Consider the following 25,147-nt stretch of genomic DNA (forward strand, 5'->3'; position numbering starts at 1 on the left):
TCCAGAGAGAGAGAGAGAGAGAGCAACCCGAGTGGCGCGAAAATTCGTGCGGATGAGGATATATCGTCGCGCGAAGGGGCTTAAACGGAGAAACCGAGGCTCGGTCGAGGGTGGTTTTTGCCCCTTCCGTCTGCCTATCGCTTCGCTCCTTCGCTCTCGCGCGCCCCTCCGACACCTCGTGCCTCCCAATTCTATGTTCTTTGTAAGTCTGGAGGGTCTCGTGTTTCCTCGTCGTCGTCGTCATCGTCGCCGCCGTCGTCGTCGTCGTCGTCGTCGTCGTCGTCGTTGTTGTGGTCGGCCTTGTTCGCTTCCGCAGTTCGCAGCGGTGACTAACATTTTCAACCGAGATCACAAACAATACGTAATAGGGGCGTTAATTATTTAAGCAAAAATTTCAAGCATCCTCGTTACCGTTAACGAGGTGCTCGACCGAGTCGAAGCCCAGGTGTGTTTTATTCTTGTTTCGACGGGACGGCGAATTATTTCGTATTTTTTATTATTTCGAAGCGCATGCAATAAACTCCCCGCGAACTAGCGTTCGACGGAGAGTTTGGCTGACTGGACTGTCTGCCCGTGTAAAATAACGTAACGCGTCGTGAGTAAACTTATTACGGTTATTACCGCGAGAAAAATTTATTCGCGTAACACGTGGCTTCGATCATAAATTTATGGATAAGATTTTATATCGCGAATGATTGATTGTTTTCACGAGAAACGATCGCGAACGTCACTCCTTGTAAACCGTCTTGCACACCCTGTCTTGCTCCTCTACAATTTCTCAATTGTACTTTACGTTTTGATTTGCAACATTTTATTTGTGCTTTTTGTCGCAAAAATTACTCACGCTCCGCTGCTCCCGAATGTGTCCCCGCGCGTAATCAATTACTGCGAAATTGATTATTTTGTGTTACAGAGTCAATTATGAAACGCGTTTCCGAATGTTGCAATTAGTAGTACTCTTGAAGTGAGCTGTTTGTCCCAACGCTCATATGCCGACGTATAAATATACATATTAATTTTCACAAATGTTTCTGTTTAATATATGCTATCTCGCTTCCCCGCGAAAGCGGGCGAGTTGAAATAACTGATCATTATGATAATTAGCTGTAATGCAACGGCAACTCGATGCACCGGTGCAAAAACGCGATTGTGCACTCTATGCATTATTCAGTGTAACGCTCCGCCGAAACGATTAAAACCGCGCGGGTTAAATCAGGTAAGAAAAAAGGAGCACGCGAGTACATTAGTAGCTCATCTGATTTTTTTTTCTTTGAAAAAAAAATAATGGCAGCACTGTAAAAATCGTTTTTGCGACATTTCGGTTTGATATATGATTTACGGTACGGTGTTGTCAGCGCGTTTCGACGCTTCATCACTTGCAAGAGATTCTCCATTCCGCTCGACAGTCTAATTATCTTTTTGCCGCCGGAACGTCGGCAGTTACGTTCGATAATTATTGATGAACACGTAAAGCCCACAGAGAAGAATCTCTCTCTCTCTCTCTCTCTCTCTCTCTCTCTCTCTCTCTCTCTCTCTCTCTTTCTCGTCTATCGACACTCTCATCGATGGTATCGGCCGTATCGTACCGCGCGCTACTATCGGCCCATCGAAAATTCGCGTAACGCCCCCGTATAATCCGATTTGCGACGGCCGATGGTCCCGCGATTTCGACTAATTATTGTCTGCGTTAATTAAAACGTGTCGCGTACACGGATATTAGGATCCATTAATGAAATGCGCCGTTTGTTTCGAACGAGTGGAACGCGATCGTGCGGCACGTCGCGTTATTAATTTTAATTAACGGTCTAATTAAAATGATTCCTTTGTTGAAGAAAAGAATAGAGAGAGAGAGAGAGTGAGAGAGAGAGATAAATTCCTTCTTAGGAACCAAGGAAGGCGCCACTCGCGTAGATCACCAGAAAACAACTCGCGAGCATGCGACGACCGACTTTGAGTTTGAATTACGCAATGTACGCGAGTCTTAACATTCGCTCGCGAGTTAATGCTCGCGCGCAACGCTACTCTCTCGCGATAATAGTCGAATAATCCACAGCGGCAGAATCCTGCTCCGCGGTTAACCATTTTAATGAGAGAATTTCCGAATCAGCCGGCGAGCCGGCCATGGTGATTTACGCTTGTTTCGCTAATCGCGCGCGTTCTATATCGCGCGGATATCACGGTTCGCCGGGCCAAAATGCTCGAACCGATGCGAGATGCATGGTGCGGCGTGCGTGCAGCGCCGGATGCGAAGCGGGGCGAAAATGCGCATTATGCGCGTGCACGTAGCGCGAGGTGTATACATACAACATACGTACGCGAGGCTGAAGCGTTTTACTTTTTAATTAGGCGCGCGCCCGGCAATTTCTGCCTCTCGCGTTCTCGTTTTCGCCGGCAGCTCTACGTGTCGCGCCGCGTTTATGCAAAGTTGCTTTTATCTCGGCGACGACGACAGTCACACCATTTGGTCTTACGGCTTTTTTCCGCCATACGTAACAATTAGTCCTCCCCCCCCCCTCCGCCGTTTTCTCGCGCCCTGTGTGCACCACGAGCACGTAAATCTCGCGGGCGAGCACGTGTAGAGCAGTGGCGCGCGCGCCGTTAAGAAAATTTCGTGGGATTTCGCGCCGGGCGGACGACGGAAACTTTCGGTCGTTTGAGAGATTTATCGCCGCCTATCGGGATTCATATCGGCGCGCGCCGACACTCTTTCTCCCCCAACGCGAAATCTTAAAGTCTACGCATTACCACGAGCGCGCGATGATTCTTCTTCGTAAATAAACGTCGTAAATAAAAGTCCGAGTGATAATTCAATAAACGGTTGCCGCGGGGCATCACCGACAGTGCCACCGGCGAAACCGCGCCGTGAGTTTCTATTTACCCGCCGCCCGCTGTTGTCGCGCCTCTGCCCCTCTCCCCCACCTTTCTTATTGTCTGGAAATGCCGCGTTTTTTGTATGATAAATTTATCGTCGCCATACGTCAGGCTCTCCCGCGCGTATGGAGCCGCCAGCCTGACTGGCCCGCGTCCACTTATCTACTGCGCCCTTTATTTCAGTCGCAACTGACAAATAACAACGCCCGGCGTGTACATCTCCCCGGTTTTTAATCAGGCCCGCCATAAATTCGGCCATTTTTGCCGCGGATATTATACTCAGCGGCGTGGGATGGAAAAAAAACTGGAGAAGCGCCGCGCGGTCGCGAAGTACAATTTGTTCCTCCCCTCCTCCCTCCCCGGAGTTAAGGGCGCACTATATTCCGGATGCATCCTCGTTCTGCATTTCCGTGCATTTGCGACGCGTACGCTGTACTTCGCGGACGTAACATTTGTCCATTCTCATCTCACCTTTGACTACCTTTTTCGAATGTTCAAAGCCCCGCCATTGTCTCACGAAACTCCATTGTTTTACGTACTTTACGTGTGCGCGTGTACAGCGCGCGGTTAATCCATACATACACCGGACACCGCGAAGTTACACGTAGTATCAGCGGCTGACCGCCACCCTCCCTACCACCATCCCCGGCGCGGTCACTTATCTACTGCGTTCTTTGTTCCAGGCAAAATTGGAAACGAAAGCGCTGAAAGCAAAGAGGCCGGGGTTCACGGACGAGCGATACAACGAGACCAGTTATTACGTGGAGCACGGTCAGTATCTTCTGTTTCAGACGTTTTTTTTTTTCTTTGTATTTAATCCGGCCTACGGCCGAAGGTCGCCGGTCACGTGTGACACTTCGAAGTAACCGGCGGATTAGCGCGTCGTCACTTGGCGATCTTCGTCTTCCTTCCAATCTCAACTCGAGAGCTCGCGAGAATCGTTCACGCGTGTCGAGATTCAGTTTCACCATCGCGCGCGAATTTGGAATACAATTAATCCTTCACCGGGAGGATGGATAGTTTCGAGCGACGCTTTCCGATTCGGGGGGCGTCCGCGAAAGCCACGCAAAAATGCCGCAAACCGCCCTCGAACGAGGGATCGGGTTAATTTTCGACAGTGTTAGCCTTACACTCGGGCGTGCGAGTTCGCCGGCCGCACGAGTCAAGTAATCGTGGATAATCCGCCGGATAAATACCAAACCGGGTGCAATCATCCCTCTCGCTCGTCGATGGCCGGAATGAGGCCACTCTTGACTTTTCCCTCCGTGCAGTGAGCACGGGATAGAGTGAAAAGTGCGGCGCAACAGATTCTACAAGGTATTCCCGTAGTCCCCATCGATTTTTCTCTCTTCGTTCTTATTTTCGAAGAAAATTTAAGTAAGCATCGATTGCCCGCTTCCACGATAATGCTTTATTCGAATCATTCGATTAGGAAACGGTCCGAAGCAATAAATTTTAAGAACGTTCCTAGATCAAAGGGGAAAGGAAACTTTTTCAAAGAAAACTGCTACATATATTTTTTTACGCTTTCACATCTACTTATAAATATTTAGTAACATTCGTGAACATTTATGAATTTTGGTATGACTAAATGTTTTTACGTTACATAAAATTATCGACTTCAACTTTTGCATGAAAAATACATATTCGTTTATCGCCCGAACTAGAATTAATGAAAAATATTGTGAACAGTTCCGATGGCACGGTTTTAAAAAACAAGTACGGATTTTTTTTAACAAAATCGATTGAATTTGAAAAAATAATTTGTAGCAGCTCTCTTAAAAAATTGTCGAAAATAAGTCACTCTTTTTCGCTCTCTAGAGACTAGAATATCTCCTTAAAATTATTAATGTTGTTTTTGACATATCTCTTTTTCTCTGAAAAGGCCTTTAATAGAGTAAATTATGGTATGATGGCCACACGGAGAAGATAGCCAATAGCTATTATTTCTCCAGTAATTGCTAAATAATGTGTTCTTGTAATTATTTTCAAAGATAATCGATATTGTAGTTTATGTTCATATATTCTGTTCGAAATAACAATAGTGTTGATATTACATCACGTTTTTACTTTAGATTGCCTGCAAAGTTTTTCACGTGCTCATTAAAAATTACCACAATGTCGAATAAATTACAGTTGAGCTGCTACAATTAAACGCACAAAGCAAGTATGTAAATTGTAATGTGTAGTTATGTCTTGTTTTCTTGTTTACTTTTTAAAATAAATACTATGATTATCTTTCTCTTACAGTTTGGGTAAGATTGGCCATGACTTTTTTCGGAGTAAGTGTTTACGTATATATTTCATAAAAAATTAAGTTCCGCACCTAACATTTTAAATTTGATATATTATAAATTTTTTTTCAGTACCGACAAAGATCGAGTTAAATAGATGCTCAACTTATATAAACATTTATTATTGAAAATGTTTTAAAATACAATTAAATATATGGCACTAAAACTAAATATATAAAATTATAAATTTTTTATTACTTTATAAATGTTAAGTACATAAAATATTGTATGATCAGCTGTTTTATAGTACTATGGCCATCTTTTCCTTAAAAGTTGACGTGAAAGTTGGCCAGTGTTATGTTTCAATATTTCGATAATAAAAACAGAAGTGTCTTTTGCATTTTAAAAAACTACGGCCATCATACCCGAGTTTATCTTATTTCAAGTTTCATGGTCATTAGTTTCTCAAGTATTCATTGCGCGTTAGCATACGAGTTCTCCGACAGCTCGTATATCTGAAATTCAAATCGAATGACATAAAGAAACGCTTATCTTAATCTTTCAGTCGAGCGAAGGCGCCCCGTCACTCAAAGAAAAGCTTCAAAAGACCGCGGGCGGGCGGGTAGCGTTTCGCTCTGATAACAGTCCTTGTCGAACGATACGGTAGCACATTCTTTTGTCGGAATAAAACTGTCGTGTCACACGTAAGCTTCGCGCGCGCCGGGAAAATGCATACATATATGACAGTTAAGTCAATTTCGACTCGGCTGCAGCTGCCGCTGGTTCACCGTGTGCCAATACGTCCTGCGATCGGAATATCCGGCAGAGTCTCTATGGCCTCTCGCTGTATTCTCGCCTCCCTCGCCGTATTGTTATCCGGCATCGTTCTGGTGGACCATCGGCCTGGTCCAGTAGGCAGACGAGCCCATTATCATCGGGGCGGTCGGCAGCGGTCGCGCGATAACGCGAGACGACGACGCGAGGAAAGCGTGGACTCCGCTTCGCAAGTGGCGTGGAAACGGAGACGCGGCTATGGGGAATAATTAAATTACCGTTTCGACGAGAGGGAGAGATTTATATATCGGTGCATCTCGCGCGCCCGATAATCAATGCGAGCGGAGATATTCCCGAGAGTGAAGAGGAAGACGGAAAGTCGCCGTTTCCATTTCCATCGGGCGCAAAACGCGGGCGCGTTTTTCTTCCCCCGTCGGTCTTTTATCGCGCTCCGCGGCGCACATAGGGGGTGTGGAGAAGATAGTTTAACAATTTTATTGCAAGAGAGAGGCCCGCGAGGGACCGCGAAATTAGAATTGTTCAACGAACCGCACTTCATAAATGTAATCGCGTTATCGAGCAAAAGTATTCTACTAGCGCGCGCGAACAATCTGCAAAGGATCTTTTAATTGTGTTTTTATCGAGCCGGCGAATCGTTGCGGGCGATGCACCGTGCAGTTTTCGTGCTACGAGTGTAACTTTTTCAGTAGTTCGACTCGGCGCTTCTTTCGCCGGGCGCGATTGGCGCGATTATAACGTATCCAGTGGGAGAGGAGAGAAAAACCGGCGTCTCCTCCGGCAGGAACGATTGTTCGGCATTGTCGGATCTAGCGATACGTGCCGTACGCCGACGTGAGCTCATTATCGCGAGTTAGGGTTGCCGTTCGCGATAACGGCCGTTCGAGGCGCGCGGCTGCGGCGCGAGAGAAGAAGCGAGAGATGGAAAATAGATGAGGAGGAAGTCGAGGCGGGAATACGGAATTGCCATCGGCGGAAGACGCGCGAAGAAAGGCCGAAAGGGAGAAAGAGAGAGAGAGAGAGAGAAAGTGAGAAAGGGAGGCGCGAAGGGTGCCGGGGCGGTTACAGAGACGCGCGAGAAAAGGAATCGATCGATCGGATATTTAGACGGGCGAATAGCAATATCGACAACCGATATCTGCTCCACATTCGAATAATAGAGCCGCGCGAACGACACGTTGGGCATCTTCTCTCTCTCTCTCTCTCTCTCTCTCTCTCTCTCTCTCTCTCTCTCTCTCTCTCTCTCTCTCGCTCGCTCGCTCGCTCGCTCTTCCCCTCCCACACACATGCGGCGAAACAAAGACCTATTAATGCCACTCGGAAGACAGACAGCTGCTGAACGTACGTTCTCCAACTGCAGAACTGCACGCTCCTCCGCGCGCACCTCCATTCCCCGTTCGTGCATCTTCCGTCCCTTAAATGCACCACGCTCGATCGAACTCGAAGACATCGTGCGAGATGCTTTGAGCATGCAGGTATGCTCGCTGCAGGCGCAAGCTCGTTGCGAGAATTAAGGGCGGCGTATTGTCCAGACCAGATCACAAGGGTTTTCGAGTCACGCTCTCGGATAAGAGTTACATTTTTCTCTCCCTCTCGCTGGGAAGTGAAGGGAAGGGAAGGGAAGGGAACGAAACGACTTAGGTTTTCCAAAAAGGAACGAGAGGGACTCTCGTAGCGTTAAATTATTTATTTTGAAGAGAGCAACGTTAGGATGGTGTTAGGATTTTCGGGCAACGATATTATTTAGGAGCTGATTGAAACTACGAGATTCCCCATTCTGGGGAGGATCTTGTTCAGGGAAATGGCGGCTTGGACCGTACTCACGGTAGCGGATGGCACGTCGTAACGCCACAAACGCCGGATTTGGAAGCCCTGAAATCCGAAACGTCGGATTACCGTCGCGCGCGGCGTACACGCTGGGATCTCTGCCATCTGCGATCAGCCCTGCGATCCCTGGGTCGGCAAACGTACGCGTGCAAACGTACGAGTTGCGGGCGAGAAACCGAGACGCGGGTTTCTACGTGATTCAAATCTAGATTCGATCCTATCCCCCGAGTTAAGAAACCTGGCGTACGTTATCGAGCCGAGGGATCCCGGGTAGGTCTCGGTAATTCAGTCCCGGGCTAACCAGCCACCTTTTCTCCTCTTCTCCTTCCCCTCGTCCATGTCCTTTTCTTCGTAAAGTTCCGAAGTCGCGTTTATTCACGACGAATGTCCCGGAGAAATCGACCGCAGGGAAACTTTGTTGGATAAACGAATTTGAAATGAGATGAGATATAAATTACGTTTTATTATTTCGCTGGTAAATTATAAATCATCGTCGCGACTCGTCGTTCGAAAATCATGAGCAGTTAGGAAATCACGAGTAGATCGAGCAGTAGATCTATCTGCCACACAGCGGAGACCATCTGGGATGTATTGTACCTCCTCGCCACAATTTACCAACATGCGCCACCTCTAATTGGCTATGAAGACACTCCTAGCTGTGCTTTGAGCCCGCCCCGAAGACGAGGCTTGGCACTCGCCAACGTTCTTCATGAAGGTAGAATATTATGCTGGCAGCCCTTTGCGACTGCGGGAACACAAGCTCCTGCGACGCCCACCTGCTCGCCGGAAGCTCTTGTGCGAGCTGTATTTTCTACGTCCTATCTGGCAGACGTTGGAAACTCTCGAGTTAGAGGGTAGCTAATGCGACACTTGATATATATCATCGCTAAAATTGATTTCATTATGTCAGACATGTTTTATATATTAGACGTTAACGACCGCGTATTAAACAATTTTATTTTTAACCGTGATCTTCTTGATTTACTAATTTTTTTGTAAATTAATTTATTTCATTATTATAATGGAACACTTTATACGCATATAATAATATACGCATATAATATACTTTGCATATAATAATAATAATAACTTTAATGAAGTGTACACGGAGAGAATTTTCTCTTAAAAATTACCCTGAAAATTGTGGTAATTATGAGACAACGTAAACCTTGAAAAATTTTACTAGACTTCTAACAAAATTTACTAGAACTTTGCCAATACTTTTATAAAATTTTAGTAAATTTTGTTAAAAGTATAGTAAAATTTTTCAAGGTTTATGTTGTCTCACAATTACCACGATTTTCAGGGTAATTTTTAAGAGAAAATTCTCTCCGTGTAACTTTATATACAATATGAAATATAGAAAACTGTATTTTCAAGAGATGAAGCATCAGAATAATGCTATCTTTGGATTTAAATCTGTAAAAAAAATAGAAATAAAAGTATTACACACACAAAAGCGCGCGCGTACGAAATAGAAATACAAAAAAAAGCGAATTAACAAAAGTGCAAAGAGATGGGGAAGTTACATAAAATTGTAAAAAAATATAAATATAAAATACAGTTAGAAATTACTAGCAAATATAGAAGTTAACTATTGTAATAGATTAAACCTGCATGATTTAAGAGTAAAGAAATAAATATTAGACAATAAGCAAATCAATAACAATAACTAAAAATAAGTATCGAAAACTGAAAATTAAAAAAAACTTGTATTCTAAAAATTAAACCAGTCAGTCTTAAACATTAAAGACCGAGGACGATCGAATATGAAAAGCAAGAGAATCAATATAGATAGAAACGTTGAGCTATCAGAGGTGACTCTCTGTAGATCTCTTATATATTATTATATAATTATTCGTTGACTCTCCCGGGAAAGTGACACATCTCTTTCATTCGCCCGTCTATTCAATTTATTTTGCAATATTGGATTTCGACGTCACGCGGCAACGGGGCGGAAGAATTCGATGGTGGATATCGGAAATTAACGCGAGCGGTGCTTGGCTGAATCTCGCTCAATTGATTAATTAACGATGTAACAGAAATGAAATCGTAGAGCGGAACGACAACGTGTCGGCCGGTAGACGACGGCCTGCCTACGGTACTTAGGCGGCGCGACACGAACACGCTACATCTTGAAATTCTGTAACTCGCGATGTAATATACTTCGGAGGAAGATAGTGGCTGTAATAGAAGTCAGACCGCCGTCGAATCGAGATATAGGACCGTAAGTTTGCTCGGTGTTTTACGAGTTTCCCCACTTTGATGTCTGCGAACTTCCCCGATCGCGGGAAAATAAGGAAAGGACTGGGAAGTGGAGCGCGTATGTTATTTCCACTAGTAAATTCTTCTTGTGCCGCGCTGTACACGTACGTGAGCCGATGTGCAAATATTATTCAGAATGAGTCGAGTGTGTACAACTCGAGAGATTTGTTACATCCGAGAGAGCGAAAAAAAGAGAAGGTAAAATAGAATCTTTTTCCCCCCCTTCGAGGAGAAGCTACCGGCGAGAGTTCGTCGCGTAGAGGCGACCTGATTCATATTCATATATACCTTGCCCTTTTCCCCTTCCTTCCTTGTTCTGCATATTTTATTCATCGTATGTAGAACCAACGAAAACAACCTGTGCGTGACGAAGAATTCGTCTAACTTCGCGGCTGCGTGGCCTGCTGTTGGTTCACGGTAGTTCGTGCTTCATCCTGTACTTAGCAGGGGAGGACAAACAGAGATCGTGTGCGCGATACAGCAAACGTTAGCCTAAGCTAGATCCCGCACGTTGATTGACTAAGTATAACGATGAACTACTTGGCCCTCCGTAATGATTCGCTTATGGATCCCTTACGTGGGGCGCAATCGTTGCGGATCGATGCCATTGGATTAAAAAACGACAGATTTAGAACGCGGATTAAATGCCCGGCCCGATATAGCGCGCGCGCTCGCGAGGAAAGGAGGGGGAAAAAAAAAGCGGTCGTTATACCTGCGCACGGCTGACGCTTTAAAATCCGAATGAGCTTCGCGCACTCAGCGGGCGACACGGTAATAGCGTGGAACGTCATTCGGAGAGTTTCACGATTTAAAAAATGGCAGTTGACACGCTTTTTGATTAACCCGAGAGAACGTGCATGCGCGTTCACGTACACCAGCGCGCGCGCGTGTACATATCTATATAGATGTATACTTTTTTTTAACTCCATTTACCATTCAGACGACATTACCCGTGATATATCAGTCAGAGCGAGATTTTCTCATTTCTGCAAAAATAACACATGATTGTTTTATTGCGATGGAAATCGTTACGCAAGATTTATTGAAAGAGATAAGGTTGGTTCGTAACGGTATATTGGTCCTGTAAGTAGTAACGCTCGATCGAGGGGTCAGCCCGCGCCGGTAGGAAATTCCTCGCGCGCGAATATCGCCAGGACGATCGCCGTGCGATTAATATTTACGACTAGCGACTCCGGCAACTTTTCTTATCTCAATTTTCTCGTAGCGGTCGTAGTTGTCGAGTGAAGATCGGCGCGTGCGTTATTATTCCCCATAAGCGTGTAAATCTCGTCCTACGATCGCGCGAGGGACGTGTGTCGATCTCCGGCCGCGATTAATTTCTACAATGCCTTATTATCCGGTTTCCTAACGATAAATTCTCCCTGTATCTCCGCGTCTTACATATACTATACGTACACACGTATACACAGAGCGTCTTTCACATCCACTCGTCTAATCTTATCTCAGCGCGAATTACACACGGCCGGTTCGCAGACGGTAACACAAGCCCCGAATTTACTAGCGAGCGTCGGGGGTATCGAGATTACACGAAATTCGCGTGCGGCGGCGATGATCCGCGGGATGACATACATACGTTGAGCATCGTGCGCGCCTTGCATACAGCGTGACCGTAAATTCGCGCTCGTGCGATAACACGAGACTCGCGCCCGGACGCAGAAATGTGTCACGAGATATCGAACGTCGCGCGCGGGGGTTTGCGGAAGAAGAGAGTTTTTTTTTTTTCCAGGAGAAATGCGCGGCGTTCTCGATCAAGTTACGGAGGTATACACGCCGCTCTCGTGCCCTCGATCGAACGGACTTGATCCCTCCACGCAGAGCTTGCGCGCGCTAGGTCACCCTGTACATGCAACGGATATATGCAACATCCTTCGTATCCAGCATCGCGTTTCACTCGCTCGTCCGAGATACACACGTATACACACACCGGCGTACACGAACGCGCACACGGTATACGCGCGCTATGCGAAACGAAACAGCTGACGATTTTTTGCTTGGCGACTCGCGACAGAGCACAGTTAAGGATTTAGGATGATAAAACATTTATATGTGTAAGTATGTGCACGGAGAAACACTTCAGAAGCACATATACAAAGTTTTCTCTCTCTCTCTCTCCCTCTCTCTCCTTTTCTCTCTTGTGCTCGCCTCACCCTTGTGTGGAAGGCGAAACGCGCCGGAGTGTTATGAATTATACATACGGGCGATCGATACGATATTTCGAGAGTTGAATCGCGACCGGTTTAAGTCATATTTTATTATCGCCGTTTGATCGGACGATGCACGAATGCCGCGAATGGGGGAATGAAAATGGTAACGGGTTGATGTGTATGTGTGTAACACGGTATGGCCGATTTCCGAGAAATATTAACCACACGGATATCTATATATATATATATATACCGTGTACGTGAGACGAGGCGAGTGAATCGGTATGTACGCGCGTCCGCGTCCCGGTGTGTGGGTGTCGGGATTTATGTGGATAAGTTGATTGGCAAAAGGAAAAAGAGAGGGCGAGTTTTACGCGGTATTTAAAGGTAGGAAAATCCTCTCCGGCGTTGCACGTACACACGTTTCGAAGCGCGGAGCGGAATACATTACGGGGAGCGTGGATTGTACTCTGATTTGAAGATTGTTTCTGTTTACGGGTACGTATATTCCTTGCGAGCGCGCCCATTTTTGCGGCCTGCGGCGATGCATTTTTGCAACATGTGCCACGTATGCACGTACGCGAGGGAAGGTTTTTACCATACATTTACATACGATGCGTAACGCCATTAAGGACACCCCCCGGTCGCGAAACGATATTTACAATCTTCGCCGAGAAAACACGGTGTCAAATATTTAGCGATATCAAGGTATATCTACCTACCTTCCTAGCTACCGCTTGCAATACACCGCCCATGAATTTCGCAGGGACGTGCGATTATTTTCGCTGGATTTCTCCCGCGGGAGAGCCCTCTCCTGCCGAGGTCCTTCTCGATCGTCCGACCGTGAATTATATTGGATAGCAGGCTAAATAAATGAAATCTCTACCCTGAAATAAATAGATAAATATATTCAATTGGCTATTAAAGCGCTTAAATTATGAAAGCGGTGCCAAGAATACCGCTGTACGTTCATTAATATTGTAAGAAATAAGTGCCATAGCGTTTTCTGAAAACTAAACGAAACGCATTCTTCCTTCTATGTTTTTTTCTCGCGACCTTTGAGAATAGAGATGCGTTGCGAACGAATCGAATATCAGATAGGATTCGATTTGATTCAGATTTAAATTCGAACTGTCCTGAAATTTGAGATGTTTCTATACGAATTTATATATGTATTGAGCTTTACAAAATTATATTTAAAATGGCTGTGTTATTTATATTATTATTATTATAGTATAATTAATATTGATTTTTTGGAATCTGTTATTTATACTTGCAATAAAATTGCATCTAATAATAATTATGTTAGAAATTAAAAGACGTGTTTTTCAACGATGTTCGCCTAAAAATAAAAAACTTGATCTTTATCTTAGAATTTCTCATTATACGATTGAAGATTCTGCGGGAGTATTGTCGCGATCAGCTGTGCGCAAGGTATTTCGAACGGGGAGGGCGGATAGAAAAGGGGCGCCGCAAAAATGCGAGTCGGGGGCCGAGTTGCAACGAGGAGGGTGTGTTTACTCCCGCTTGTAAAAGCGGCCGTGCGTATACACGGGGAGTGTATACGCCACGGAGTGGTGTCGTACGTTGTGTGTGGGTACGGCCGATCGATAGCGAATGAAACCTAAAGCGGCCCACGACGACACCGCCATTGGTTTGCTACTCGTAAAACAAGGCGTCGTTCCAGACTGGCGGCGGTACGTTAAGGCTCGGGGTCACCCCTCCGAGCCCTCCGCACACAGCCCCGTCGTCGTGAGCTGACTCACGACGAGACGTGGCTTCGTTTCCCCCTGACTTTCTGAAAGCACGGCCCGATGCGGCCGATAATCGATACCAGGAATCACTCTGTTTTGTACAAAATTAGTAGCAGCTCCCCCTCAGAGGTAGAGCTCGAATAAAATGCAGGTCAGAACGCTCTATTATCGAGGAAATTCGAGATCGATTTTTAGTAGTAATTCAACATTGCATTTTATTATTATTTTACGCGTAGCGCGCGATTGTACATTACATAAATTGGTACTGTTATAATTCGGTAATTATTACCTCTGCGATATTTTAACATTTGAGTTAAATGCTTTTATTCTTGAAATAAATTAAGCACATTGATTTTAACAATTTTAGTCTACATTGTGTCTTATGTTCTCCGGAATATCACGCTGATTAATTTTACTTAAAAATTTGAACGAAAAAGTTTGAAATTAATTAACATTTGAATGAAATTATAAAATGATATATGTTGCATAGCTATAGTCGACTAAGCTAGAATGACCTTTCGCCGATCACCGACGAGCTTAACCGTTCTCTTTTGCAATGAAGCTCTAGAAAAGTGCTTCCTTTGCAAATTGCTTACGTCGAACATTTTGATTTTTCCGGCTCAGTGTTTCTCGAAAATCAACCTCTCACGTACGTCGGCAGGATTCAAGGATCGGATGGATATCCCGCTAGCGGCGAAGAGTAAAGAGATCTCTGAGGGGGCGAAATTCCGCGGGCGTGCCGACGGATTTTTCGTGCGCGGAGTATCGAGAGCGGGGAAAACCGAGAACGCGGTATGATGTTACAGTGGAAAACGAGAAGGAGAACGAGAGGAGGGAGGGGGGAGGAGGGTAGGGGATATATACCGTGCGAGCGTCATGGAGAAACAAAAGGAGTAAAGAAAGAGTATTGTAGGTTACAGTCGGGGGGGGTAAGATGTCGGGGGAACAAACTCGGGAACAACCCCGACACCGGGGGCAATTACTGCCCTCCGGCTGGAATGAATACGTGGGCGGCCGTGTCCCATTGGTGGTGTAATAGCACCGTAATTACTTTAAGCCATGATTGTACGGGTGATTCGATAGAGAATCCACGGGATCGTCGGAGAATAAACGAACCAAAGGAGAAGTGACTTTTTTTTTACGGTTAATTGCCGGGGGTTACCGAACGTAATGCCTCTCCTTGTAATTGTTACGTTCTTATTAACTCGAGGATATTTCGTTACGCCGTTGGAGATACGGGGCGGATACGGCCGATACAGTGTGCGGCGACAGTAATGCGGCGAATTTTTTTTCTATTGCCAATTCAACGTGTACTCCTGACGTCTCTTCGTAATGCGAATTCCTCGCTGAAGATGATATATTTCTCGGCGCGACGACGTCGAGGGGGCGAAGCTCTCTTCTTTACCGTCTATAAGCAGACCGCCTAATCTTTTTTCTTTTCTTGCCCGCTTTCCTTTTTTCCCCCTCTCTTTCTCCTCTTTTTCTCTCCCTCTCTCTCTTTTTCGAACTTGTTCCTTTTTCCCGTCGTATGCGCGAAGACGATTTCCTTCCGTTTCTCGAGAGAAGCTCTTGGCTAAACGACCGCGTCCCGATGGTTCTATTTCTCGAAAGCTCGAAAGCCCGAGAGGGATCAATCGTTCACCGAGTCCATGCCGAACGCCCGCCCTGAGAGAGCACCGGTTAGCTCTTACGAGACATTTCGATTGTCAAATGACCTCCGCCTCCTTTAGCTCCGGCGAAGAGTGTTGCACGAGTCTACCTTCATCGTTGCCCATTCCGAGGGCAATTTAATTAAAGTAACTTCAGCCGGGCGAGAATACGAGAGAGAGAGAGAGAGAATTTTCCTTCTCTCCGCGGAACTGTTTCTGTTTATTCAGGATCTCCTCTCTGCGCGCCGATTCGATCTCCTTTACAAAGGTTAAACCCTCGTCGGCTCATCCGGTGTTGTGTGGAACCGCGTGCGGTCCCTTTGACACGAATACGCGTTTTTGTTCCCCGACTGCCTCCAATTTTCCTTCGCCGACCACTTGCAAAGTCTTTGTGCAGCACTCTATCGTTATTTCGAGTTTCCACAAGAACTCGACTAGCTGGAATAAATTAATCTTTCCGCCTCGGATGTACGGTAGTTGAAAACGGCAACGCCAGAACGATTTCGTTGTCGAGAAGCCAAGTTTAAAAATTCAGAGAGACCGAGTTGAAATATCTCTCCCATTTTTTTTTTTCTACGAAACATTTATGTCAATCGCGATATAAAGCGCGGCGTAATTCCACGCTCTTTTCATTTCAAATGTCAGACGTTCGTTAATCCTCTATGTATAGAGACAGGTCGGCTCTCTAACAATTCTAGTGGCGTAGCATTCGAGAAAAAGCGTCTTTGACGCGACTGGACGCGCAACGAGACATTAATCAAGCCTCCTCCTGCGGTATTTATTTTCTTCTGGCCGAAGGAACAACAGGAGAAACAACGGAAATTTCTCGACACGAGTCCCAAAGCGAAAGACTTGTCCGAGTGAGGCACGTGACGAACTGCTCTCGGGACGGCCGATGGACAGTGAAGGAAGTCATTTTGGGGGTCGTAAAATTCTCAGAAGTCAGTCTCTCTCTCTCTCTCTCTCTCTCTTTTTTTTCTTGAGCTGAGTAACGGCAAGCAGAACGTTCATGCCGCGCATTCTGCACCACTCGATTTAACTGTTCCAGTATCGACGCAAGTATAATAAAATTACTCGAGAACGAGGGGGAGAGGGAGGGGGGGAACGCGCGCGGGATATATATAAGTCTACGTCGAAGAATAATTTTTAAAGATATCAAATTATTCAATCAAGCGAGAGTGATATGGCGCGCTCCTGCATTTATAAAGTACTGTATATCTTTCATTAACCCCCGGTGTGCGCCGGGGATCCTTCTCTCTTTCGCGCGGAAGCCGAGAAAATTATTCCTCTTATCCGGGCTTATTAATCAACTTCTCGACTCGCCTCGCTTTTCTCTCCGGGCGGAAATCTCATTTGAGGGGGTGACGCGTAACGAAGATTCGAACCGACGGATTAATTTCCACTTAATGCGAGGAGCGGGGGAGAGGGAGAGGGGCGGGGAAGCGAAATCCCAGAAATAACGCGGTCCGCGCAAGAAGCACGTTTGAAGCACGAATCTACAAGTCAATCGCTATCGGAGTAACAGGATGTTCCAGAAATTTAAATATGCTCTCCTCTTCTTTCGCTTCTTTTTTATCGGGGCACGCGAGACAGAAAGGCGAGAGAGAAAGACGCGATCGATTTTATGTTAATCTCGACGTAAATTTCATCCCGCGAGAAGCAATCATCCCCCGGAGCGGCACGACGGTAATAGATTTCGCAAATAACAGCGACATTCTTACGGGTATCGGCGCGGCGTCGCGATGTGTGTGATTTATCGCGCGATTTTGCTACCAGGGGCATTATATTCTCATAATTCACGTTCGCCTTGGAGCACGACGGGCGCCAACTCGGATGCTAATCTCCGATTAATTGCGGGCGAGTGCCCGCGGCAATCGCGCGAATCGTCGTTTCGTAACGTAACTAATATAGCCCGTTAAACCTCGTGACATTTAAAGACGGCTTACGGGATTCGAAGTAATTATCGTTCTCTCTCTCTCTCTCTCTCTCTCTCTCTCTCTCTCTCTCTCTCTCTCTTATCGGTCTTCATGGTCGTCCCTGGTGTGTTTCAGGCCTCCGTAAGGTATATCCCTATTACTTCACCTTCACGACATTCACGAAAGGTCGATGGGTCGGCGAGAAGATCCTGGAAGTCTTCGCGAGGGAATTCCGTGCCCATCCAGCCGAGGAATACGAGAGGTGTATTCGCGCTGGCACTCTGACGGTCAACTATCAAAAGGTGGACGTCGATTACAGGTTACGGCACAACGATCTCCTGGCTAACGTCGTCCACAGGTAGGTGAACGTTCCGCTGGCGATCAGCCGGCCGGCAGTCGTCCATTCCTCTCGCGATTGAAATTGATTTCGCCAGCGTTTGTCACTGTTGCGAGAAAAAACGTCGACTCGCGTGGCTAAAGTTCAATCGAATAGCGAGGGTCGAACAATGTCGAAACGCCCGCGGCGAGCTGCGGGATGAAGCGAAGAAAACTGCTTTTGTGCAGAAAACGTGTTGCATTCTGCCGTTTCCATTTATAACCCGCCGCTTACATCGAAAAAAAAAAAAAGTTATAATAATTACGAGATGACGATGGTTACTAAGCTTTGGTGAAATAATTTCAATCAAGTGTTCGGTTCGTATAAGCAAATATTTAACGACCGATTGGCTACTATTAGTGTAATTAGTAGATATTACTAAATATTAGATTACATTAACTAAACATTTAACTGAAATTATTTCGCCAAATCTTGATTATTATTATCAAATATTTTTTAATGCATTCAGTCGCGAAGAAGCTCGCAATGTCTCGCGCGATATGCTGAAAAAAAAACAACCGGATGTTATTCGCTATTTGTTTTTCCCCCATCTCTTTACAAACGAAGTTCAGTGGATCGCGAGTGCATGTTTAAAATGGCATTTCATAACACACCAAAGTGCTGTACTTATTATTCGATAAAGGGAGGGGGAGGGGAGAAGGGCACGTTCTTCTATTCATTTATACAGGACGAACGACGGATTCTCTCGATGCGCTTTAAATTCACTTTTTCTCGGGGCGGAAGCTTGTTTATCGGTCGACGCGGGAATTTCGGCCGATTTACCTCGGGCGTGCTACGGGGTGTACATATTTAACGAAGCCTATTGGCCCTCCCATATAAATCCGGGTTAGCTTCCGCAGGAATTTACTTTGATTTCAGAAGAGCCCCGGGAATTTAGCGAGCCTTGTCAGGCGCGCGCAAATGAGATCGGGTTTAATTTCGGGAATTTCCGGGTTATCCGCTTAAAGCTCGTGGCTTCCGGCCGCGCGGAACGTAATGTATCATTGTGATCGACAAGTTGTATCACGGATGAGAAGGATCATATCCTTATTTCGCATACATATATATATATATTTGTGTGTGTGTGTGTGTGTATGTATGCATATATGTATATAGATTTTTAGTGTTGGTGTTCTCTCTCGTCTGGCCGCATGCATTTATAAGCAGGAGGGGGAGGGGAGGAAGTGGTATGACGTAACGAAACACCACTATCGACAGCCAGCCCTGGAGCGAGCTGTGAGTGTACATGTGCGAGTGTGTGTTTGCGCGTTACGTTATATTATGCGGGGGAGAGATATCTAATGCGGATCAAATTTAGTTGATTTACGCGAGACGGAAACGCATACGCGGAAAGCGGTTCAGCTAAAGCGGACAACATCGGATTAGTGCCGGGATTAGAGCGGTGCTTGAAACAGAAGTCTAAAATGCATAATCCGCGTATAAACGGTTTAATTCGCGTGCACGCCAGAGCGCATACGTTATTCCGTAACGCGCGCGGAAAAGATAGAGACGAAGGAGACAGAGCGAGGAGAGAAATTCTCCTCGTAGTTACTCTATATAACATTACGGGAATGCCTCGGGGAAACTTTGCGCGTTATCCTTTTGGCTTTTCGAAATAAATATGAGGCGCGATCCACGTGAAAGGGTCGCCGTGAAACGGCGGTAAGAGTCCAACGAACTCGTAAATCATCCGGCCTCTCCTTACGGCTCTCGCGGCGGCGGCGGCGGTGCGAGATAAGACGAGAGCCGCGCGGTGAATCCTCATCCTCGTGCGCACGAGGCCGGGGAACCACATGGCCGGGACGCGATTATCCTTGGCACGGATATATAAGAATCTAATATGCCGCGGGCGCGCGCACATCACGCGCGTTCTCTCTCTCTCTCTCTCTCTCTCTTTCGCACTTTCTCGAGCGCGTTTTTAAACGCGCCAACGCTCAACGAGCTCAAGCTCGCGCTCTATCGGCGCCGGTTATCGCGGGAACGTGGAGATGCGTCGCGCCGGTAGCTTCTGCTCCGCCGTGAGCCGCGATAAGACGCGCAGGAGCCTCGAGAAATTTTCCGCGAACGCCGGCAACGAGGAGACTCGCAGGGAAGACGAATGGCGACGTATTCGTATTTCGGGTAGGTGAGCGAGGGAAGAAAAAAGAAATTGTGAATGAAATTTAACTCCACCGGGCGGGCGTCCTCAGCTGACGCTGACGTTACGGAGGCTGGATTAAATTATTTCACCGTCTCGCGCGCCGCTAATACGGTCCGCCCGCTTGCATGCTAATTCCAGCAATTATCCCGGCAATTGTACTTTTCAAGCGCGCGCGCGCGCGCAACACGCGGACGACCGCTCGCCGCGTCCTACATACATTTCGCCGCGTGTCCCCGGCGTCGTTATAATGGCGAATTCCGGAGTTAATTCGCCCGCTCGCGAGAACGACGTTCCTTTCCTTTTTTTTCCTTCAACGTCGATTTTTTCACGTCAGCGGCGAGCGCAAGCTGACGACGACGACGGATAAAACGTGCGCTGGCGTTTTCGAACGAAGTTAAGCGGGTGAAGGCCGGCCGGAGAGAGAGAGAGAGAGAGAGAGAACAGAAGTCGCCTAGCCACCAGTAATAAACAATGAGATGCAGATCGCGTGACGTCATCGGGAGGTCGAGAAGAAGGGAAGCGTTTGGGAGATAAGGTGAGAAAAGTATTTTCCCGGTCGCACGCGCGATCCCGCGAGAAACGCTTATTACAGCCGTGCGATTTTTCGTAATTAAAAAGACGCCCGATCGCGTACGAGATCGATTGTCGCCCGCGATACCGCGCGCGCGAGATGCCGCCGTCGCAATTTTTTCCCGCAATTAGAAACGGGATCGCAAATATAATCTAGGTCAGCCGTGGATGCCGTTCGCGATGCACATCCCGTTCGTATTTACGTTATCGGAACAATTACGTTACGGCGCGCGTTGCGTAAAGACGGAATACAAATACGGAGAGGAGCCAGCGTCTGTCGCCGGACCCGACCGTCGTGGATTGTTACGATAGTCGAGCAATTGCGGAGGTAGATGGAAAGTAAATTGCCGGCCTGCAACAGCACCTGTGCAATCGGCGACAGACGTTGTTGCTCATGCTTCGGTGTGCACTCGCGACCATTACGACGCGTGGCGGATCCTAATTGCGGATCATTTAAAGTAATTTTCGTTAATTCATGCAAATTTTACGGCTAAAGAGTTGTTAACATCAATAAACCGTAAATTATTTTAATTTCAATAAAAAATTAATTTATGTATCCAATAAACGCGGTTGTGAATTTTTTTAAGATATTTAAATATACGCTTAATTATGCCGATAATTGGTATTCATGCGTATTTAAATATCTTCTCAAAATTTACAACCGGTTTATTGAATACATGATACAATGATTAAAATAGCGACTTCATGCAATTGTTACAAGTTACAGAATGTAAAAACAAAATTTTCTGTAATTAAATTAACATATGTCTGTTTTAGAATATCTATTTTTGCAAATTTGACTCATAATTAGAACTGCCATCTTATGCAACATGCGAAAATTTCGCAAGCACTATTGTCACGAGTATTTCCCGGCGAGAATGCGCTCGAGGGAATGTACCGAGGATTTTCGTGGAAAAGAAAATGTCTCGCTGCAGCATTTCGCGTCGCCGCGCGGTACTACTCCTGCATTGTTCTTGCACAATAATTACTGCCTCGAGATACACCGTTACCGCATTGGTACTCGCTAATTAATTATCTAAGAAATAAAATTAAACGGACGGAGAGACTTTTTCTCTCTCTAGATTCTACTTTTCGTAAACACGTCGTCTCCTGGCTATAAACTTGTTTTCAGTTCATTTATCGTACTGCGTTTCTTCTTTTTTTTTTTCTCTCTCGACAACTCCTAAGCTGACATCATCCGCTCAAATCGTCGTTTGATCGCTGCCGTGGAATCTCTCGAATCATCGGCGACTCGAGGACGACGAAGGAAAGACCCCGGTGTTTCCCCTTTTAACAGCGTGTCCTCCCTCGGCGGGAATTCACGACGTCCGAGACGAACGAAAACGCGCGGAGGAGAGAAACGACGCCTTCGGTAATTTCGCCTCGAGGGCGAGAAAGCTGAAACGGCGATTGATGCCTCGAAGGACACGAAGTTGCTCGCACATTCGACGGTTGCAGATACGCGAAGGACACAATCGTCGGGTGTCGCAATCGCGCTTCGACGCCATGGCTAGATAACGCGGAACCTTTCGCAACCGGCTACGTTCGGGCATCCATCACCGTGTCGGCACCGGCGCGACGTGTCGACTTCGATTGCACGAATCTGGGAAATCGCTACCTAAAGTACAGTCACGAATTGCCTGGATACTGGGAGTTCATTTCATGCTACAAATATTTGCCAAGTGATATAAATTTTTTAGGGAATAGTCGATTGGGAATGAAAACTCTTGCCAGTGATACATTTCCACCAAACTTGTGTCTAAATTGAAAAAAATTTATTGGTTTGTGTTATTAGTAAAATCAGATTGAAAGATATAGTTAAATGAAATTGTAATAAAGCACTGATTCTACTGTTTCTCTGTCTGTTTTTCACTTGAGTCTGAAAATATGTGTAGAAGATGACAACATTGTGGCGAGATAATATTAAATAAACTGAAGATAATCTTGTATAATTACAAAACTAATTGTAGATATTGGGAGTTTATTTTATATTACAAATCAAAATTACCTATAATTTGGTCTAAATGCATCGCTGGTTTTCATTTGTAATTAAGTTTTCCATAAAAAATTATAATATTTGAATTTATAGCATAAAATAAATTTTCCCTATCCTGCCTTCGGTTAATTAGTTTCGTGATTGTAGTAGTAATGAATCATTTGGTAAACAACGTGGTGTTTGCGACGCCGAATCATCGATGCGAATCGTCTCTCTCTCTCTCTCTCTCTCTCTCTCTCTCTCTCGTATGCACGAGGATACGAGTTAATCAATTCCGAACGCTCGATCGCCGTCTCGTTACGGTAATTGATGTAATTGATAGACGTCGTGGCGTGTTATCATGTTTCTTCAGACGTTTATGTTAGAAAAACGCGTCCCTGAGGAGAGCAATAAGAAAGATGTTTTATGCTTTCTGACATTAAGTGACAAAAAAAACGCAGAAGGTCTATGTTAAGCAGAATGGAAATTACGAGGAGGTTCGATTATTATCTGCAGAACGTGGCCGTGAGCGAGCAGCAGCTAATTATTAACTCGCGGAACGGAGATAAAGATCCGAAGGTTCCGCCAGCACACGGCGAACGCTTTCGACGTGTGCATTGTCAGAAGTAATAACTCGAGGAATCGGCGGCACACCGAGCGGACGTTTCAACGGCGGAGAAAGCGAGAGAGAGAGAGAGAAAAAGAAAGATAGAGAGACGCGTTGTCGTTTTCTGCTACCATTTTTCAATTAATGTCCCGACGTCCGCGGTACCCGCGATCGATGGTTCACAATAGCCTCTCAAAAGGTTCTTTGGAGGAAACTCATGGGCGTGACGAGCGTCGTCGGGTCCTCTCGTCCGGCGTGATTCGTTCAGCCTTCATTCGTTTCTCGGGAACGGGGTGTTTTCCGGTCTATCTACCGTTGTTACACAACCGCGTTCTCTCTCTCTCTCTCTCTCTCTCTCTTTCTCTCTCGCCCCTCTCGGTGATGCGGGAAATTAGGTGGGATGATTCAATTAGCCGGAAGAGCCCCTCCGTAGGCGAATGCGATCCGCCTCACCTCCGCCGCCGTCAGCGCCGTGTAATTTCGCAGGAGAGTTGGTCCCCGTCGATGCATCGGCAACGTAACGGCGCGTAGAATGGGATGCGCGCTGGATCTCCTCCTCCACCTTCATTTCTCGCCGCCTTCCAAGCGATTAATCTTCCCGAGCTTCTTCTCGCAATATCGATCGTGTCACCGTCTTTTCCTCCCGAACATTCGCGGAACGTCTCGCGGAACGTCCTGCGGAATGCATCGGGGAGGGCCGGTCGTAACGTTCGTTGAAGAAGTAATCCGGTTAATATCCGCTTTCTGATCGACTCTCTCTCCTGCCCCTCTCCTCCCCCTCTTCCTCTCTCTCTCTCTCTCTTTCTCGGCGGATTTGGCCGAGTCACGAGCGGAGAGTAATCAGCGCGAAGATCGATCGCGAAGACGCGTGACGCCGCGCAAGAAGCTAGAGAAGCAGGGGTGCGCAACCGAAATGTGCTAAAGCGGCGTTAATGCGAGAACATTACAGTCACACCCACGTACACGCGCATGGAAGATGAAGCGCGAAAGAGAAGATGCGACGAGAGAAGAGAGCGGGAGATCTTTTCATTCGCGTCGCGGGCGAGGACGTAAACCAGAATTTAACCATGCGGATCGTAAAGGAACGCCGCCGGTCACCGCGCACCCCTGGTGGAAGCATGGAAATCCATGCGCGATCCGCGAACGATAAGGCAGGACACTCTGCGGGCGCTCTAGCTCCTAACGTGTTGCGGACACGAGGGTGAAGCGCAGAAGGAGGTACCCGACCTCCGACCTCCGTCCTCTCGATACCATCGCGCGCCCACCACCCGGTCCACGCTAATAAATCAACCTGTCGCCGGACCTCCAGTCGCGCCCTCGACCCGCGACACGCTTCTCTACCACCCCCGCGCATCACCCCGCAACCCTGTTCTCCGCGAACCCTCTCGGTTGCGCCAAAGGCGCCCCGCGCTCCCTTCCGGCTGGCTCGCGCGAAAATTGAATAATTTTACGCGATGGCGGCGCAGATAACTGCTCACCTTACAAATGCATCCGTGCACGGGTGAAGGAGCCTCATATTTGCAAAATCTAATTAAAAGTCACGTCTAAATTTCGTCCGCGGCACGCGCGATTGCGAGAGAGGGTGCACCTTATTATACATAGCGATTTATTCGCGGGGGATCGTGAGAAAACGCGACACGGTGTTCTTTCATCAGAGAGATGGAGATTAGGGTCGGAGAGAGAGAGAGGAGATTACCTCCTTTCCACCCCCGTGAACGGGCCGCGAGGTGCTTTTTTTTCGCACGGCGGTTAAACCGCCCTCGGCTAACGTATAATTTGCGATGGATTAATCTCTCGGTAGATTTAGCGGTCACGACGTAATTTGAAATTGGCGAGAAGGAGTCGCCGTCTATTACCGGAGGAAGTCACCGGCTCGTCGTCTTATATACGGTCTGTGTGCCTAGGAGCGCACGACGAGCTACCTATGCATGCTCAAACTAATTGAGGATTCTCATGAAATTCTAATTCGACGCGACTCCGCGGTCGCAACAGAATCCGATGTTGAC

General features: G+C 46.6%; 1 protein-coding gene and 1 long non-coding RNA gene across 6 annotated transcripts in view; both read left to right on the plus strand.

The window, feature by feature from the left end:
- The window catches only part of LOC105832940 (RNA pseudouridylate synthase domain-containing protein 2), a 133,319-nt gene that overhangs the window by 89,322 nt on the left and 18,850 nt on the right, over nt 1-25,147 (plus strand). For all 5 annotated transcript variants that reach the window (XM_036292252.1, XM_012674287.3, XM_036292253.1 and 2 more), the window contains 2 exons: nt 3,555-3,642; nt 17,609-17,831. In XM_036292252.1, coding sequence (XP_036148145.1) covers nt 3,555-3,642; nt 17,609-17,831 — 311 coding nt within the window. The remainder of the gene's footprint in view (nt 1-3,554; nt 3,643-17,608; nt 17,832-25,147) is intronic.
- Nucleotides 3,649-5,295, plus strand: LOC105832945. The gene is made up of 3 exons (XR_001138769.3): nt 3,649-5,038; nt 5,122-5,153; nt 5,238-5,295. It is a non-coding gene; the product is annotated as an uncharacterized LOC105832945 (long non-coding RNA).

Source organism: Monomorium pharaonis, chromosome 9 (genome assembly GCF_013373865.1).
Source record: "Monomorium pharaonis isolate MP-MQ-018 chromosome 9, ASM1337386v2, whole genome shotgun sequence".
NCBI classification, from domain to species: domain Eukaryota; kingdom Metazoa; phylum Arthropoda; class Insecta; order Hymenoptera; family Formicidae; genus Monomorium; species Monomorium pharaonis.